Genomic DNA, 15398 nt, shown 5'->3' with positions numbered 1-15398 from the left:
GGTGTGATGACTGTTGCCATGCATGGAGTGCCAACCATGTGCTAATGAGTGAACTGGGTTCCTCATATATGAACACACATGTAGTCATTTAATCATCAAAGTGACAAGGCATGAATCAGAGTCAGGAGGTGGCCCATGAATGTTTAGAAAGTATCAGAATATCAGTAAGCCTCAGTTTCCCCTTTGCAAAGTGGGGACAATAATGCTAGGTTGTAGGGTGGGTGTTATGGGCATCCCATATCGCAGTGCCTGGTTCGAGTCTCACATCCTCCACTTCCAATCCAACTTCCTGCTAATGCACACCCTGGGAGGTGGTAAGTAATGGATCAAGTATTTTGTACCTGCCACCCGTGTAGAGACCCGGATGGGTTCCAGGCTCCTGGCTTCCACCTGGCCCTGGCTGTTCAGGCATTTGGAGTGAAAGAGTGAATGGAAGAGATGTCTATCTCTTCCTGGCTGACTCTCTAATTCCCTGCCTTTTAAACAAAAAATGAAGGCCGGCGCCACGGCTTACTAGGCTAATCCTCCGCCTTGCGGCGCCGGCACACCAGGTTCTAGTCCCGGTCGGGGCACCGGATTCTGTCCCGGTTGCCCCTCTTCCAGGCCAGCTCTCTGCTGTGGCCAGGGAGTGCAGTGGAGGATGGCCCAGGTGCTTGGGCCCTGCACCCACATGGGAGACCAGGATAAGTACCTGGCTCCTGCCATCGGATCAGCGCGGTGCGCCGGCCGCAGCGTGCCAATCGCGGCGGCCATTGGAGGGTGAACCAACGGCAAAGGAAGACCTTTCTCTCTGTCTCTCTCTCTCTCTCACTGTCCATTCTGCCTGTCAAAAAATAAAAAAAAAATAAATAAAAAATAAAAAAATGAAACTGAGTAACAATTAAAAAAAAGATATGCAGTGCCACAGCAGATTAAAGCTGTGGCACAGCAGGTTAAAGCCTCAGCCTGCAGTGCCGGCATCCCATATGGGCGCTGGTTCAAGTCCCGGCTGCTCCACTTCCAATCCAGCTCTCTGCTATGGTCTGGGAAAGTAGTAGAAGATGGCCCAAGTGCTTGGGCCCCTGCACCCACGTGGGAGACCTGGAAGAAGCTCCTGGCTCCTGGATTCAGATCAGCTCAGCTCTTTCCTGGCTCCTGGCTTCGGATCAGCACAGCTCCAGCCATTGTGGCCAATTGGGGAGTGAACCAGCAGATGGAAGACCTCTCTCTCTTTGTCTCTCCTTCTCTGTGTAACTCTTTCAAATAAATATTTTTTTAAAAAAAGATGATTCACTTGATTACTTAAAAACCTATAAAATGGTAGATTTCCCAAGCTCAGTGTTCTTAGGCTGAGATACAAACCCATCGCATGTTCAGCATCCAACTGGCCCATGGCCTTGTCACCATGGGACTTGGAGAACATACAGGTATGATGCTCATGACGCCTGCTGAGCCTTGATAATAAAATCTCCTGCCTTTTGCCCGCATCCAACCTCTTGTTTTGCAAATACATTCAAATTAAATCCCACACTAGACACCTGTGATAAAGCCAAAGTGAATTTAGTTTCTCAAACAAGTCATGTCATGGGAGACATCACAAATGCTATTCTGTCCGTAACATTTTGGCTCCTCTCTTCCCTTGGTGATGTCTTAGTTTCTCTGTGATGCCTTCTCCCTCAACCTTCCATGCCCCATCCCTCAACTGAATTATATTCCTCTCTCCTAAGCTCCGCAAAGACCCTTTTGCCTCCCTGATGCTAGCACATCTCACAATGTATTAACTGCCTATTTATTTACCTGTTCTTTTCTTTCCCAATACAGGAGGATCTGTGAGGTCAGACATACTGTACTGGCATACTGTAGGTGCTTAATAAATGTTCATGCCATGAGTGGGGCGCTATGGTGGAGATGTACATAGGCAGAAGGAAAGCAGGGAGCAAGGGCATCTGAGCGAAAGTCGGGGAGAGGTCCACATGAGGAGACGTTTGAGGCTGATCCGAAGGGCAAGTTGGTTAGGCAGGTTGACACGGGGAGAAGGAAAAGGTGTTTCTGGCAGTGAGAACGGGAATGAACGCACAGAACTAGTATGGTGCCTTCGAGAAACCGCCAGGATGGCAGGAAATAAAGCTGACTGACAGGCCGGCACAGGCTGAATCGAGAAGTCTGAATTCCATGCAGAAATTTGGATTTCCGTTTCTGCACGAATTTTTGTTAAAGGTATGAGGCATATCCTTTTGCGCGTGTCTAAGAGAATAGAAACGGTAAAACGCAGGAGAAGCAATAGCAATTTAAGAAAACTTGGTTCCAATGTTGGTTCCTCCAGGGGCCAGCTCTGCAACTTTCAAGGCACTTCCTCTCTCTGAGCCTCCGAGGCAAGAGACGGTGAGGACAAATCAACCCGAAGCGGTGTTTCATGACGATTCACTGTAGTAACTCTGAGAAAGAACCTGGGACATAGCTTTGGCTAACAAATGTCAGCTTTCCTTCCTCTTTTTCTCTGAGCCTCATCTTCCCCAGCTGCAGGTGCACTGGAGGCCAAGTCGCGGCTTTATCAGCCAGCGGAGGCACTCAGCTGGCCGGAACCGATCCCTTGGACTGGTTTGACCTCCGCGGGACCGCGCGGGGGCGCTCTAGCCCGCTCTTCGGCGCTCTATGGTTCTTCTTTCGCCCCGGAAGTGATTCCGCGGCTGGGGTTGGTAAGGTCGGGCCATGGTGGGGCAGAGGTTGGGAAGATGGCGTGGCGAGGCTGGGCACAGAGAAGCTGGGGCTGCGGCCAGGCGTGGGCTTTGGGGGGCCGCAGCCCCGAGGAACTCACTACAGCCTTGGCCCCGCCGCGGCTGCTCGGACGCAGGTAATGGCGTTTAGCCTTTAGGCCCCCGAGTTGTGGCCGCGCATCGCGTGGGGCGGAGGCGGTTCGGGCCTCTCGAGCTACTTCCAGCTCACTCGCCTCCTCGCCTGCCTCCTCCTCCTCCTCGCCTGCCGTCCGTCACTCCTCGCTGCGCCGCTCTGTCCCGGGCCGGGACGCTCCCTGGCCCATTCCGACCCAGACTTCCGCGAGCCTGCGCTCTCCCCTTTCCCGTGGGGAGGGCGGAGATGGGGGAAGCAACCTGTGCAGGCGGCTGGCGTGCTACACTTCAGAATCCTGAGAGAAAAATATAGAGAGAGCCCATTCTTTAAAGCGAAGCACTTGTGCGACTGGGAGAAAGACAGAGCTGAGAATTTAATCCCTATCACTCTGATCCTAACGCTGCACCACAGCCAAGTTCTAATAGTGTTTAGAGAGCTAAGGAGGACACAGCTTTGCTTCTTGCAAAGTCGAAGGAGAGACTTTTCGGTTGAAGGATTGAGACCCTGGAGTTTTTGGCTTCCAGAATATTTGGAAAGAAAACTATCCGAGCTTTCCCGAGTAGAATCCGTGTGGCGAGTGGTCTGTATGTGATGACTTCGCCTTAGGATAATCCAGTTCTAAATTGATAGAGGAATCCTTTATCTGCCCAAGAATTTGCTCCTGATCTTTAATTCAAAGTTTCAACTCTCACCTTCTGTCTTGGTTAGATAGGTTCCAGGAATCCATCTCATTTACGGTAGCAAGGAACATGAAGTGTTTATCAGCAGTGGGCTAGCAATGGTGAAAGATTGAAGCTTCAGTATGGTGGCTCCATTGCCTGATTTTAAGAATGACTCCGAAGCAGGCGCCGCGGCTCACTAGGCTAATCCTCCACCTAGCGGCGCCGGGGACACCGGGTTCTAGTCCCGGTCGGGGCGCCAGATTCTTTCCCGGTTGCCCCTCTTCCAGGCCAGCTCTCTGCTGTGGCCAGGGAGTACAGTGGAGGATGCCCCAAGTGCTTGGGCCCTGCACCCCATGGGAGACCAGGAGAACCACCTGGCTCCTGCCATCGGATCAGCGCGGTGCGCCGGCCGCAGCGCGCTGGCCGCGGCGGCCATTGGAGGGTGAACCAACGGCAAAGGAAGACCTTTAAGACCTTTCTCTCTGTCTCTCTCTCTATCCACTCTGCCTGTCAAAAAAAAAAAAAAAAAAAAAGACTCCATACTTTTAGAGTACCTTATTTCTCGGGCCCCACCCCAATCCCATGAGATCAGAATTAGGAGAGTGGGAAGAGTGGAAGAACCTGTATTTCTTCTTCTTTTTTTTTTTTAAGATTTATTTATTGGAGAGGCAGAGTTAGAGGGAGAGACAGGAAGAGAGAGAGATCTTTCATCTACTGATTCACTCCCCAAATGGCCACAGTGACGGAAACCAGGAGCTTCTTCTGGGTCTCCCATGCCCAGGGACTTGGGCCATTCTCTGCTCTATCCTGGGCACATAGGTAGAGAGCTAGATGGGAAGTGGAGCAGCCCGGACTCAAACCGGTGTCCATATGGGATTCTGGCATTGCAAACTGTGGCTTTATCCCACTGCACCACAATGCTGGCCCCAGAACCTGTAGCTCTTAAAATACTCCAAGTAAATTTTATCAGGGGTTTGTGAAAAACTTTGGTAATTGTATCTTTTTTTTTCTTTTTTAAGATTTATTTATTTATTCGAAAGGTGAGTTACAGAGAGGCAGAGGCAGAGAGAGATCTTCCATCCACTGGTTCAACTCCTCAGATGGCCACAACGGCTGGAGCTGAGCTGATCTGAAGTCAGGAGCCAGGGTCTCCCACGTGGGTGCAGGGGCCGAGGACTTGGGCCATCTTCTACTGCTTTCCCAGGCCATAGCAGAGAGCTGGATCAGAAGTGGAGCAGCCGGGACTCAAACTGGCACCCATATGTGATGCTGGCACTGCAGCTGGTGGCTTTACCCGCTATGCCACAGCGCTGGCCCCTGGGTGTTTTTATCTTTTACACCATGATGTGGAGCTTCAGGCACTGATCCTAAACTCCTGAGAGAAGGAAGATGTGAGGTGGAGATGGGATACATTTCAGTTGTGATTTCATTGTTTACTTCAAATCCCATTTGAGTTTGCTGGTTTGAGGGGTAAGATGAGTATGTCTGTTAGGAAGCCACAGTTCAATTTTGGATTTGTAGATATATCATTGTACTGGGTTTAGGGAGAGGAAGCCAAAGAAAGCTAATGTTAATGAGCCTCTGGGAAGCTTTGTCCTAAAGACCATCTGAAGTAACAAATGAGCAAGAAATAGGCGTGTTGTTGATTAGTCTAACGTTTGAAAAGCTTGCTATTTGTATGGAATGTTCAAAAGTGACATTTTAGTGGTTGCAGCCAAGAATTGTTTCTACATTTTTAAAGGATTGTAAAGCAACAGTAATATATGAGGGAAATTTTAGTAGGCCACAAAGACTAAAATATTTACTATCTGACCTTTTATAAAAAAAAGCACAGGGAGCTGGCATTACCACTGCAGGTCACTACTTCTGATTTAGCTTCCTACTAATGCACCTGGGAAGGCAGAGGAAGATGGCCCAAGTACTTGGACCCCTGCCACTCATGGAAATCCAGGTGGAGTTTCTGGCTCCTGGCTTCAGCCTGGCCCAGAATTGCCGTGTGGACATTTGGGAGCCAACCAGTGGATGGAAGATCTCTTTGTCTCTGTCTCTGTTGCATTGCCTTTCAAACCAATAAATCTTTTTAAAAAGGAGAAAATCTCATTAGGTTCTTCAAATACAGTAGTTATTAAGCTTCTGGCAACACTTCTAAAAAACATGGCTTAGACGTGAAAGTAGAAACCTGCATAATTTGGCACTTGTAAAACTATCCAAGGATAGGCCGGCACCGTGGCTCACTAGGGTAATCCTCCGCCTTGCGGCGCCGGCACACCGGGTTCTAGTCCCGGTCGGGGCGCCAGATTCTTTCCCGGTTGCCCCTCTTGCAGGCCAGCTCTCTGCTGTGGCCAGGGAGTGCAGTGGAGGATGGCCCAAGTGCTTGGGCCCTGCACCCCATGGGAGACCAGGATAAGTACCTGGCTCCTGCCATCGGATCAGCGCGGTACGCCGGCCGCAGCGTGCCAATCGCGGCGGCCATTGGAGGGTGAACCAATGGCAAAGGAAGACCTTTTTCTCTGTCTCTCTCTCTCTCACTGTCCACTCTGCCTGTCAAAAAAAAAAAAAAACAAACTATCCAAGGATAGAAAATAGTTGATGGTAGCACATGTACAGAGCTTAAATTTTCAGAGTGAGATATCTTTGAGTAGGATACTTGATTAGTCAGTAAATCAGCTATTTTAATTTTCCTTAATTCACCATTCATTAGCCCAAGATGGATTAAGGGTTTATGGAAAAATCTCTCTCTTCCCCTAAATATGTATATACTATTTTTTTGTTGTTTATTCAGAAGGCAGAGAGAGAGAGAGAAATGGACAGAGTTCTTCCGTCTGCTGGTTCACTCCTCAGAAGACTTCAACAGGGGCCGGTACTGTGGCGTAGTGGGTTAAGCTGCTGTCTGCAGTGCTGGTGTTCCTTACAGGTACCAGTCCCAGCTGATCGGCTTGCAGTCCAGTTCCCTGCTAGTGTGCCTAGGAAAGCAGCAGAGGATGGTCCAAGTCCTTTGGCTCCTGCCCACATGGGAGATCTGGAAGAAACTCCTGGCTCCTGGCTCCTGCCTGACCCTAGCCATTGTGGCTATTTGGGGAGTGGACCAGAGGATGGAAGACCTCTCTCTCACTCTGCCTCCTCTCTCTCTGTAACTCTGCCTTTCAAATAAATAACTTTTTAAAAAAATTTTAAAAATAGGGCCGGCGCCGTGGCTCACTAGGCTAATCCTCCACCTTGCGGCGCCGGCACACCGGGTTCTAGTCCCGGTCAGGGCGCCGGATTCTTTCCCGGTTGCCCCTCTTGCAGGCCAGCTCTCTGCTGTGGCCAGGGAGTGCAGTGGAGGATGGCCCAAGTGCTTGGGCCCTGCACCCCATGGGAGACCAGGATAAGTACCTGGCTCCTGCCATCGGATCAGCGCAGTGCGCCGGCCGCAGCGTGTGGGTCGCGGCGGCCATTGGAGGGTGAACCAATGGCAAAGGAAGACCTTTCTCTCTGTCTCTCTCTCTCTCACTGTCTGCTCTGCCTGTCAAAAAAAAAGAAAAAAAAATTTTTTAAAAATAGACTTCAAAAGCTCAGGTCTGAGTAGGCAGAAAGCAGGATCCTGGAACTCAATTCATGTCTCCTAAGTGGGTGGCAGGGACCCAAGTATTTGAGCCATCACCTGCTGTCTCTCAGGGTGCAACTTAGCAGGAAGTGGTAACTTAGACCCAGGCACTGTGATATGGGATGAGTGCATTCCAGGAGGCATTTTAACCATTGCAGCAGATACCCATCTCTATATTTTAAGTGAGATTAATCTAATCTGTTGTGTATGCTTAGACACATGTTGTCTCTGTCATTTCTTGCCATTTCTGCTCAATTTGTTGATAATGCAAAATTTCAGTAACAAATTAGTGCTGACCTGTATGAATATTTAAGTTGCATTGTTTTTATCCCCTATTTTTTTTAAAGATTTATTAATTTATTTTAAAGGCAGAGTTTGAGAGAAGGAGAGACAAGAATCTTCCATCTGCTGGTTCACTTCCCAAATGGCTGCAATGGCTAAAGCTGGGCCTATCCAGAGCTAGGAGCTTCCTCCTGGTCTGCCATAAGGGTGCAGGACTTGGGCCATCTGCTGGATTGGAAATGGAGCCTGGGGACTTGAACTGGGGGCCATATGGGATGCCAGGACCACAAGCAGCAGCCTTACCTGCTGTACCACAGTGCCGGCCCTATCCCCTATTCTTTTTTTTTTTTTTTAAAGATTTATTTATTTATTTTATATATAGAGAGAGATCTACCAACTCTGGTTCACTCTCTAGATGGCTGCAATGGCCAGGGGTGGGCCAAATCCGGGAGCTTCTTCCAGGTCTCCCACTTGGGTACAGGGGGCTCACGTACTTGGGCCACCTTCTACTGTGTTCCCAAGTGCATTACCAGGGAGCTGGATCAGAAGTGGAGCTGCTGGGACTTGAACCAGAACCCAGATGGGATGCTGGAGCTGTAAGTGAAGGCTTAGCCTTCTACGACACCATGCTGGCCCCAATATCCCTTTCTCTTAAAAGCAGTTCACAGGGGCTGGCACTGTGGTGCAGCGGGTTAGTCCTTTGCCTGCGGCACCAGTATCCCATATGGGCACTGATTCTAGTCCTCTTTTGATCCAGCTCTCTGCTATAGCCTGGGAAAGCAGTGGAGGATGGCCTAAGCGCTTGGGCCTCTGCACCCACATGGGGAACCCAGAAGAACTTCCTGACTCTTGGCTTCGTATCAGTTCAGCTCCGGCTGTCGTGGCCATTTGGGGAGTAAACCAGCGGATGGAAGACATTTCTCTCTCTCTCTCCTCACTATCTGTAAGTCTGTAACTCTGCCTCTCAGATAAATAAATAAAACCTTTACAGGCCGGCGCCATGGCTCACTAGGCTAATCCTCTGCCTTGTGGCGCCGGCACACCGGGTTCTAGTCCCGGTCGGGGCACCGGATTCTGTCCCGGTTGCCCCTCTTGCAGGCCAGCTCTCTGCTGTGGCCAGGGAGTGCAGTGGAGGATGGCCCAAGTGCTTGGGCCCTGCACCCACATGGGAGACCAGGAGGAAGCACCTGGCTCCTGGCTTTGGATCAGCGCAGGGCCGGCCATAGCAGCCATTTGGGGGGTGAACCAACGGAAAGGAAGACCTTTCTCTCTGTCTCTGTCTCTGTCTCTCTCTCTCTCTCTCTCTGTCTCTCTCTAACTCTGCCTGTCAAAAAAATAAGTTATAGGATCATATTAAAAAATTAACAGTTGTGGCCAGTGCTACAGCTCAATAGGCTAATCCTCCGCCTGCAGCGCCCCTAGTCCCGGTTGGGGTGCCGGATTCTGTCCAGGTTGCTCCTCTTCCAATCCAGCTCTCTGCTGTGGCCTGGAAAGGCAGTGAAGGATGGCCCAAGTGCTTGGGCCCTGCACCCTCATGGGAGACCAGGAGAAGCACCTGGCTCCTGGCTTCGGATCAGTGCAGTGTACCAGCCGCAGCACGCTGGCCACAGCGGCCATTGCGGGGTGAACCAACGGAAAAGGAAGACTTTTCTCTCTGTCTCTCTCTCTCTCACTGTCCACTCTGCCTGTCAAAAAAAAAAAAAAAAAACAAAAAAAAAACAGTTGTGTGGTTAGTGGTAACTCAGGTATTCATGAGGTAGTCCCACTTGGAGTACATTAGATTGCTTCCAGAAATCTAGTATTGTAAAAGGACTGGAGCAACAGAACTCAAAGGCAGTTCCACCTTTATGGTTGTTGAAGGCCTCAAAGGACCCTTTTCCTGCGTCCCCTCCATCTTACTGTGTTGCTTCACTTCCTGTTTTCCTACCTTAGTTCAGGTAGATAATTTCTTTATCCATTTAATAAACTCATTTTGAGCTAATTAATTTAACCTGTGAGTTAGACCTTAAACATTTTCACTTAGAGACTTTTTCTTTTAAGAAATTTAAAAGCTCCCTAAAGAAAGATAATGTACCTTGTCATATAATGATTGTAATTATTACATTGAAAGGCATCATATGCCAACAGAAAACCCAAGCTAACCAGCCTAAGCAATTAGAGACATTTACTGGTTTATGCAGGTGAAGAGTCCAGAGGTAGGACTGGCTTCTAGTGAGATGGGATCCAGTGTCTCAGTTGTCAACAGAACCCCATTTCTCCATGGTTTGTCCTTGCTTCCTAAGTGTTGGCTTTGGTCTGTCAGTATACTGTCTCCTTGTGGTTATAAGATGATTGCCATCAGCTTTTGGGGTTGTATATTAGGTTCAAATCCAGTAGGAAAGATCCTCTTTTCCAGTATCACAAGCGAAATACTGAAAATGATTTCATTGGATCAGATTGGCTTTAGCTGGGACACATTCCCATTCTTGAATCCCTTGAAGTGGCCAGGGAATGGGATGTGTGGATTGTCTTTAGCCAGTGATGAGTTGTTGCACCTCCAAATCAAATGCCTGGAAATTCTAGGGGACTGTTAGGGAAAAGGGGGGAGAGTAAAGATGCTGGGACCTGAGGGGAGCTGTTGTATGTAGTTCTGTGTCACCTAATCAGCTGAGATTAATCTGTAGATAAGCCATTCTAATTTAAGTAGAAGTAACCTTGGAAGAGTGGGGAATCAGCTTCTTGACACTTGCTATTTGAAAATGGTTCAGGAGCAGTTTGGGAATCAAAGCCACTCTGCAGGCTATACATAGTTTGTCAGTCCTAGTTATTACATCCTTATTCAAGGCAGAAAGATGTATTTGTGTGTGTGATGTGAGTGGTATGTTCATTTTTATTGGGTAAGCAAAAGCTTTCCAAGAGGCTTCTAAAAATTGTTAAGTCACTTTTGACCAAAGTTCTGTGTGATGTGGCCACTCAACCACAGGCTGGACAGGTATCACTCTTTCCTAGCCTCTAGCAACACAGGCAAGGGGAAAGCATTGGGGGTAGATTTGGGATTAGCTATTAATCAGAGTTTGCTAAAAGATACTCATTTATAAGATTTACTGCAACACTAACACTTTTTTTTTTTTTTAAGATTGATTTATTTATTTGAAAGACAGAGAAATACTTCAGCCTGGCTGGACCAGGCCAAAGCCAGGAGCTTCTTCCAGGTCTCCTAAGTGGGTGCAGGGGCCTAAGAACTTGTGCCATCCTCCACTGCTTTCCCAGTGTATTAACAGGGTTCTAGATCTAAAGTGGAGTAGCCCAGACTTGAACCAGCACCCATATGGGATGCCAGCACTGCAGGTGGAGGTTTAGCCTTGTACGCCTCAGCGCTGGCCCCAGCAGTGTTTGAATAACTCGATAATTTTCCCCAAATGGATTTCTTTAAAAGGAATGACCTTAATTTGGAAGTATAAATTCTAGATTTATGTTCTATATGCATCTTTTTAGTGATAAAAATCAGATATAATTTGTAGATAGTAAGATGTACACATACTAAGTGTACAGCTTGTGAATTCTAATAAATGCATGCACCTGTGTGACCATTACCTGCAGTATGATAAAGAGTACCTCCGGCATCTCTGAAAGTTCTGTCCTGCCCCTCTCCAGTCAAGCCCCACCCACTTCAGGCAATTACTGTTCTGATGTTCATCCTAACAGAGTGGTGTATCTGTTCTCCAACTGTATATACATTTGGAACTCACACAATCACGTGTTATGTGCTGTTTTGTGTTTTGTTTCTTTGGCTCACAATGTTGAGAGTTATCTGTGGTGTGTGATCAAATTTTTTTCTTAGAACCACCCCACTTTTGGGGCCAAAAATAGTACTCCTTTGTGCACATGTACCATTATTTATCCATTCCCTATTGATGGAAACTTAAGTTGCAGTTTTTAGAGATAAGAATAAAGCAAGTTATTGTTCATTGCTCATCTTCCAGTTTCTCATTTTGACGCCTCTGGTATTCCTTATAGTGAATAATGCTATCTTACTTTCAGTTATTCAAAATAGAACTTTATTTTTGACCTCTCCTACTCACAGGAAATTATTGGCCTTTATTGGGGACTGGACTTGGAGGTAGAGATTTAGTGAATCCAAAATTGTAATGTAATAGAGGCGTGGACAGTAATTGAGCTCTAGGAGTGCTTTAGAGTGCAAAGAGTTCTAGGATGCAAAGGAGACCTACTTAGCCTGAGAGAGGCCAGGAAGACTTCCTCAAGGAGGAGATTACACTATGAATGGAATTCCTAAGGGCACATGAAAGTTAACAAAGGGGAACAGGTACCAGAATAAGAGCAGCATTGTCAGAGGTCACACCGCAAGGCAGGTCGCAGGAACTGCAATAGGAAGTCAGTGTAAGATGTGTAGAGAGGATTTACGGTGGTGGCAGGAGGAAGTGGCCAGAGAAAAGAGGGGGCAGGGTTAAGGGATGTGTGCTGTGTTTGCTGAGGTGATGAAAAATTCCTGTGGGGTTTATGCAGAGCGAGGGAAGCTTTGTGTTTAATACAAGTGTGCAGGATGAGTTTGCAGTGGGCCTCCTTGGATGTGGGGCTGTCTACTGGAAAGTGGTGGTGTATTCCAGGCTAGACAGGGAAGCGGAATAGGAGTTAAGGAGAGATTGTTGGCCCTCTGAGAGGACATTTGAGGAACTACTGGATGTCTGATGAGAAGTGGTGAGGAAGAGAACACACAGTGTGTTCAAGCGTTTGAAGTTGAATAAGCTGCTACTGTAATCCAGGCAGAAGATAAGGATCTAGTCTAGGAGTGAAGGAAATACTTTTGCTTGACAGAGTTGTTTTTTAATTGGATGCAAGAATAAGGGAGAGAGAACTCCAAAATGACTTCTAGATTTTTAACCTCAGTGACAGAGTAGAATACTTGCACTGAAAGAACAGGGGCTAGCTTCGTGGCACGGTGGGTTAAACCATTGCTTGTGATGCTGGCATCCCTTATCAGAGTGCTGATTCCAGTCCTGGCTGCTTCACTTGGAATCCAGCTCCCTGCTAATGTGCCTGAGAAGGAGCAGAAGATGGCCCAAGTGCTTGGGCCCCTGCCACCCATGTCAGAGACCCTGGTGGATGCAGTTCCTGCCTCCTGGCTTTGGCCTGGCCCAGCCCTGGCTAGTGTGACCATTTAGGGAATAAACTAACAGATAAGACCTCTTTCTCTGTCACTCTACCTTCCAGATAAGTAAATAAATCTTTTAAAAAGTAGAGAATACAGTCTTACAAAATTTAGAACTGGGAGGCATGATGAGTAATGTCGGATGCTTTGAGGAGGCCTGGCTATAAAGGAATCAAAACAATCAAATAAATGGAGAGCTGAAAGAAGTTGTCAATTATAATGGCCAGTATTTATAAAAAATTTTTATTTGAACCTGGGATGCCTTTAAAGATAAATATTTGTTTTAGAAATTGACCAAACTTTAAACAAAGTAACAGCCATTCTGTGCTGATTGAAACCTACAGCTTAGAGTTCTCCAGTACTTTTAGAAGATTGCAGAGTCTGTGTGGAGGATAGATACAAATTATTTTTAAGAAAGTTTTATTTATTTATTTGAAAGAGTTACAAAGAGAAAGAGGGAGAAACAAAGAGATATCTTCCATCTGTTGGTTCACTCCCAAGTGGCTGCAAGGGCCAGGGCTGAGGCAGGCTGAGGTTGAGAGCTTCATCCAGGTCTCCCACACGGGTGCAGGGGCCCAAACACTTGGGCCATCCTTCCCTGCTTTTGCCAGGCCATTAGCAGGGAGCTGGATTCAAAGTGGAGCAGCCAGAACACAAACTGGCGCTGATATGGGATGCCGACAGTGCAGGCGGCAGCTTTAGCTACTATGCCACAACACTGGTCTCAACACAAATTATTTTGTTGATTGATAATAGTAGCTCAGACAAGTACCTTCTGAAGTTGCCTTAGTTTATCTCTTACCTTTTCCAGAAAGGTTAAATGTGACTTGAATCCTAGCTAGGAGTAGGATTCCTGGGTCTTTTTGGACTGTAGCATAAGAGTAATCTGAGATGATGATGATGGAAACCAAGTGCATACGTGTAGAGTTTGATGTTTACAAGTTGCCATTTCATTTCTAATCCATTGTTTTCCTTCATAGGTTTAATTTCTTTATTCAGCAAAAATCTGGATTCAGAAAAGCACCGAGGAAGGTTGAACCTCGAAGATCAGACACAGGGACAAGTGGCGAAACATACAAGAGAAGTGCTTTGATTCCCCCTGTGGAAGAAACAGTATTTTATCCATCTCCATATCCTATAAGGACTCTTGTGAAACCGTTGTTTTTTACTGTTGGGGTAAGAGTGTCCATCACTAGAGTTCCTTACCCTGCTACCAGTGCAGTGTTAAAGAACTCTTTGTACAGTATTGGCTCCCTTAATGTAAGGATGGGTGGAAGGGGATCAAAAGGATCTGTCTACATAGCTGGGCTCATGAATTCTGGTTACAGAATATGAGTTGAGTAATTGCTTCAGTTAATTTATTTGAGAAGCAGAGAGAGAGCTCCTCAAATGCCTTCAGCAACTGGGGAAGAGTCAAGGCCAAAGCTGAGCACCAGGAATACAACCCAGGTCTCCCTTGGGGGTGACAGGAACCCAATTACTTGCTCCATCTCCTAAGGTCTGCATTATCAAGAAACTGTAATCAGGGGCCAGCATTGTGGGTACAGCTGCCACCTGTGATGCTGGCATCCTGTATGGGTGCCAGTTTGTGTTCTGGCTGTTCTGCTGCTGATGCAGTTCCCTGCAAATGGCCTGGAAAAAGAAGCAGAACATGTCCCAAGTGTCTGGGCCCCTGCCACCCACGTGAGAGAACTGGATGAAGCTCCTGGCTTTGACCTGGCCCAGCACTGGCTGGAAGTGAGCCACCAGATGGAAGATCTCTCTGTCTCTTTTTCTCTGTAGCTCTGACTTTCAAAATAAATAAATCTTTGTTTTTAGAAAGGAAGCTATAATCGGGAGCTGGAGCTCTGGATGTCGAACTTAGATACCCTGATTGGGGATGCAGGTGTCTTTTTTTTTTTTTAAGATTTATTTATTTATTTGAAAGGCAGAGTTACAGAGAGGAAGGAGGAGGGGAGAAGGGGAGAGGGGAGAGGGGAGAGGTCCTCGGTCCTCCATCCACTTCCACTGCTTTCCTAGGCCATAGCAGAGAGCTGGATCAGAAGTGGAGCAGCCAGGACTTGAACTGGCACCCATATGGGATGCTGGCACTGCAGGTGGTGGCTTTACCTGCTACGCCACAGTGCTGGCCCCTGAGGCAGATGTTTTAACTACTAGGCCAAATATCTGCTTCTTGAATAACTGCTTTTAGAATCTAGCTCGGTTACATAAGCCCTGGAAAAGAAACTTAGGAGCTTTATATTTGGTATAGCATTTCAAGTGATACTAAGTTGGTATTTTGAATTTTATTTGAAGATTTGTAGCTGGAAATAGACACCAAGGTAGGTGAAGTTAATAAAATGGGAAATAGTAAAATGTTCTTTTCACCCTTATATGTTTCATGATGCCAGGTGTTCCTTCTGTTTGTAAAAAGCGGTGAAAATACTATCCTTAGAAGTATATAGAGAGATTTATTTCCCCTTTAAATTTATCTTGTAACATGCCTGATTTTATATAGTTTACAGGCTGTGCATTTGGATCAGCTGCTATTTGGCAGTATGAATCACTGAAATCCAGGGTCCAGAGTTATTTTGATGGTATAAAAGCTGATTGGTTGGATAGCATAAGGCCACAAAAAGAAGGAGACTTCAGAAAGGAGGTAAAGATAAATATTACTTTCCTTATTCCAGTCAGTCAGTTTTTGAAGTTTGGTTATTGGTATTTTTATCATGTTTTTAATTTTTAAAAAATTTTTATTTAATGTGATGCATATTTTTATGGAGTACAGTACAATATTTCAACCCAGATATACAGTGTAAACAGATCAGATCAGGCAATTCACATTTCCATTCTGTCTTTGTTTGGAGCCTGCCATCCCCTCTCTTCCAATTCTTTGTTGTATATAATACATTATTGT

The 15398-nt window shown here is 46.8% G+C and overlaps 1 protein-coding gene across 18 annotated transcripts in view; it reads left to right on the top strand.

The window, feature by feature from the left end:
- The first annotated feature begins 2616 nt into the window (after positions 1–2616).
- The window catches only part of PARL (presenilin associated rhomboid like), a 50413-nt gene continuing 37631 nt past the window's right edge, over positions 2617–15398 (top strand). For 10 of the 18 annotated variants that reach the window (XR_016233198.1, XR_016233197.1, XM_089332023.1 and 7 more), the window contains exons 1-3: positions 2706–2830; positions 13483–13678; positions 15000–15140. Coding sequence is in view for 4 of the 18 variants with exons in the window: in XM_051818881.3 (XP_051674841.1) it covers positions 2712–2830; positions 13483–13678; positions 15000–15140 (456 nt within the window). In the remaining 14 variants the exon portion in view is untranslated. Of the gene's footprint in view, positions 2672–2705; positions 2831–13482; positions 13679–14999; positions 15141–15398 lie in introns of those variants that run through there. The other 8 variants (XR_016233199.1, XM_089332019.1, XM_089332013.1 and 5 more) reach the window with 4 other exon arrangements.

Source organism: Oryctolagus cuniculus, chromosome 4, assembly GCF_051225735.1.
Source record: "Oryctolagus cuniculus isolate XC-2025 breed Fujian yellow rabbit chromosome 4, ASM5122573v1, whole genome shotgun sequence".
In the NCBI taxonomy this organism is placed as follows: domain Eukaryota; kingdom Metazoa; phylum Chordata; class Mammalia; order Lagomorpha; family Leporidae; genus Oryctolagus; species Oryctolagus cuniculus.
The sequence above is the reverse complement of the archived record's forward strand: the minus strand, read 5'-3'. Positions and strand labels throughout refer to the sequence as shown.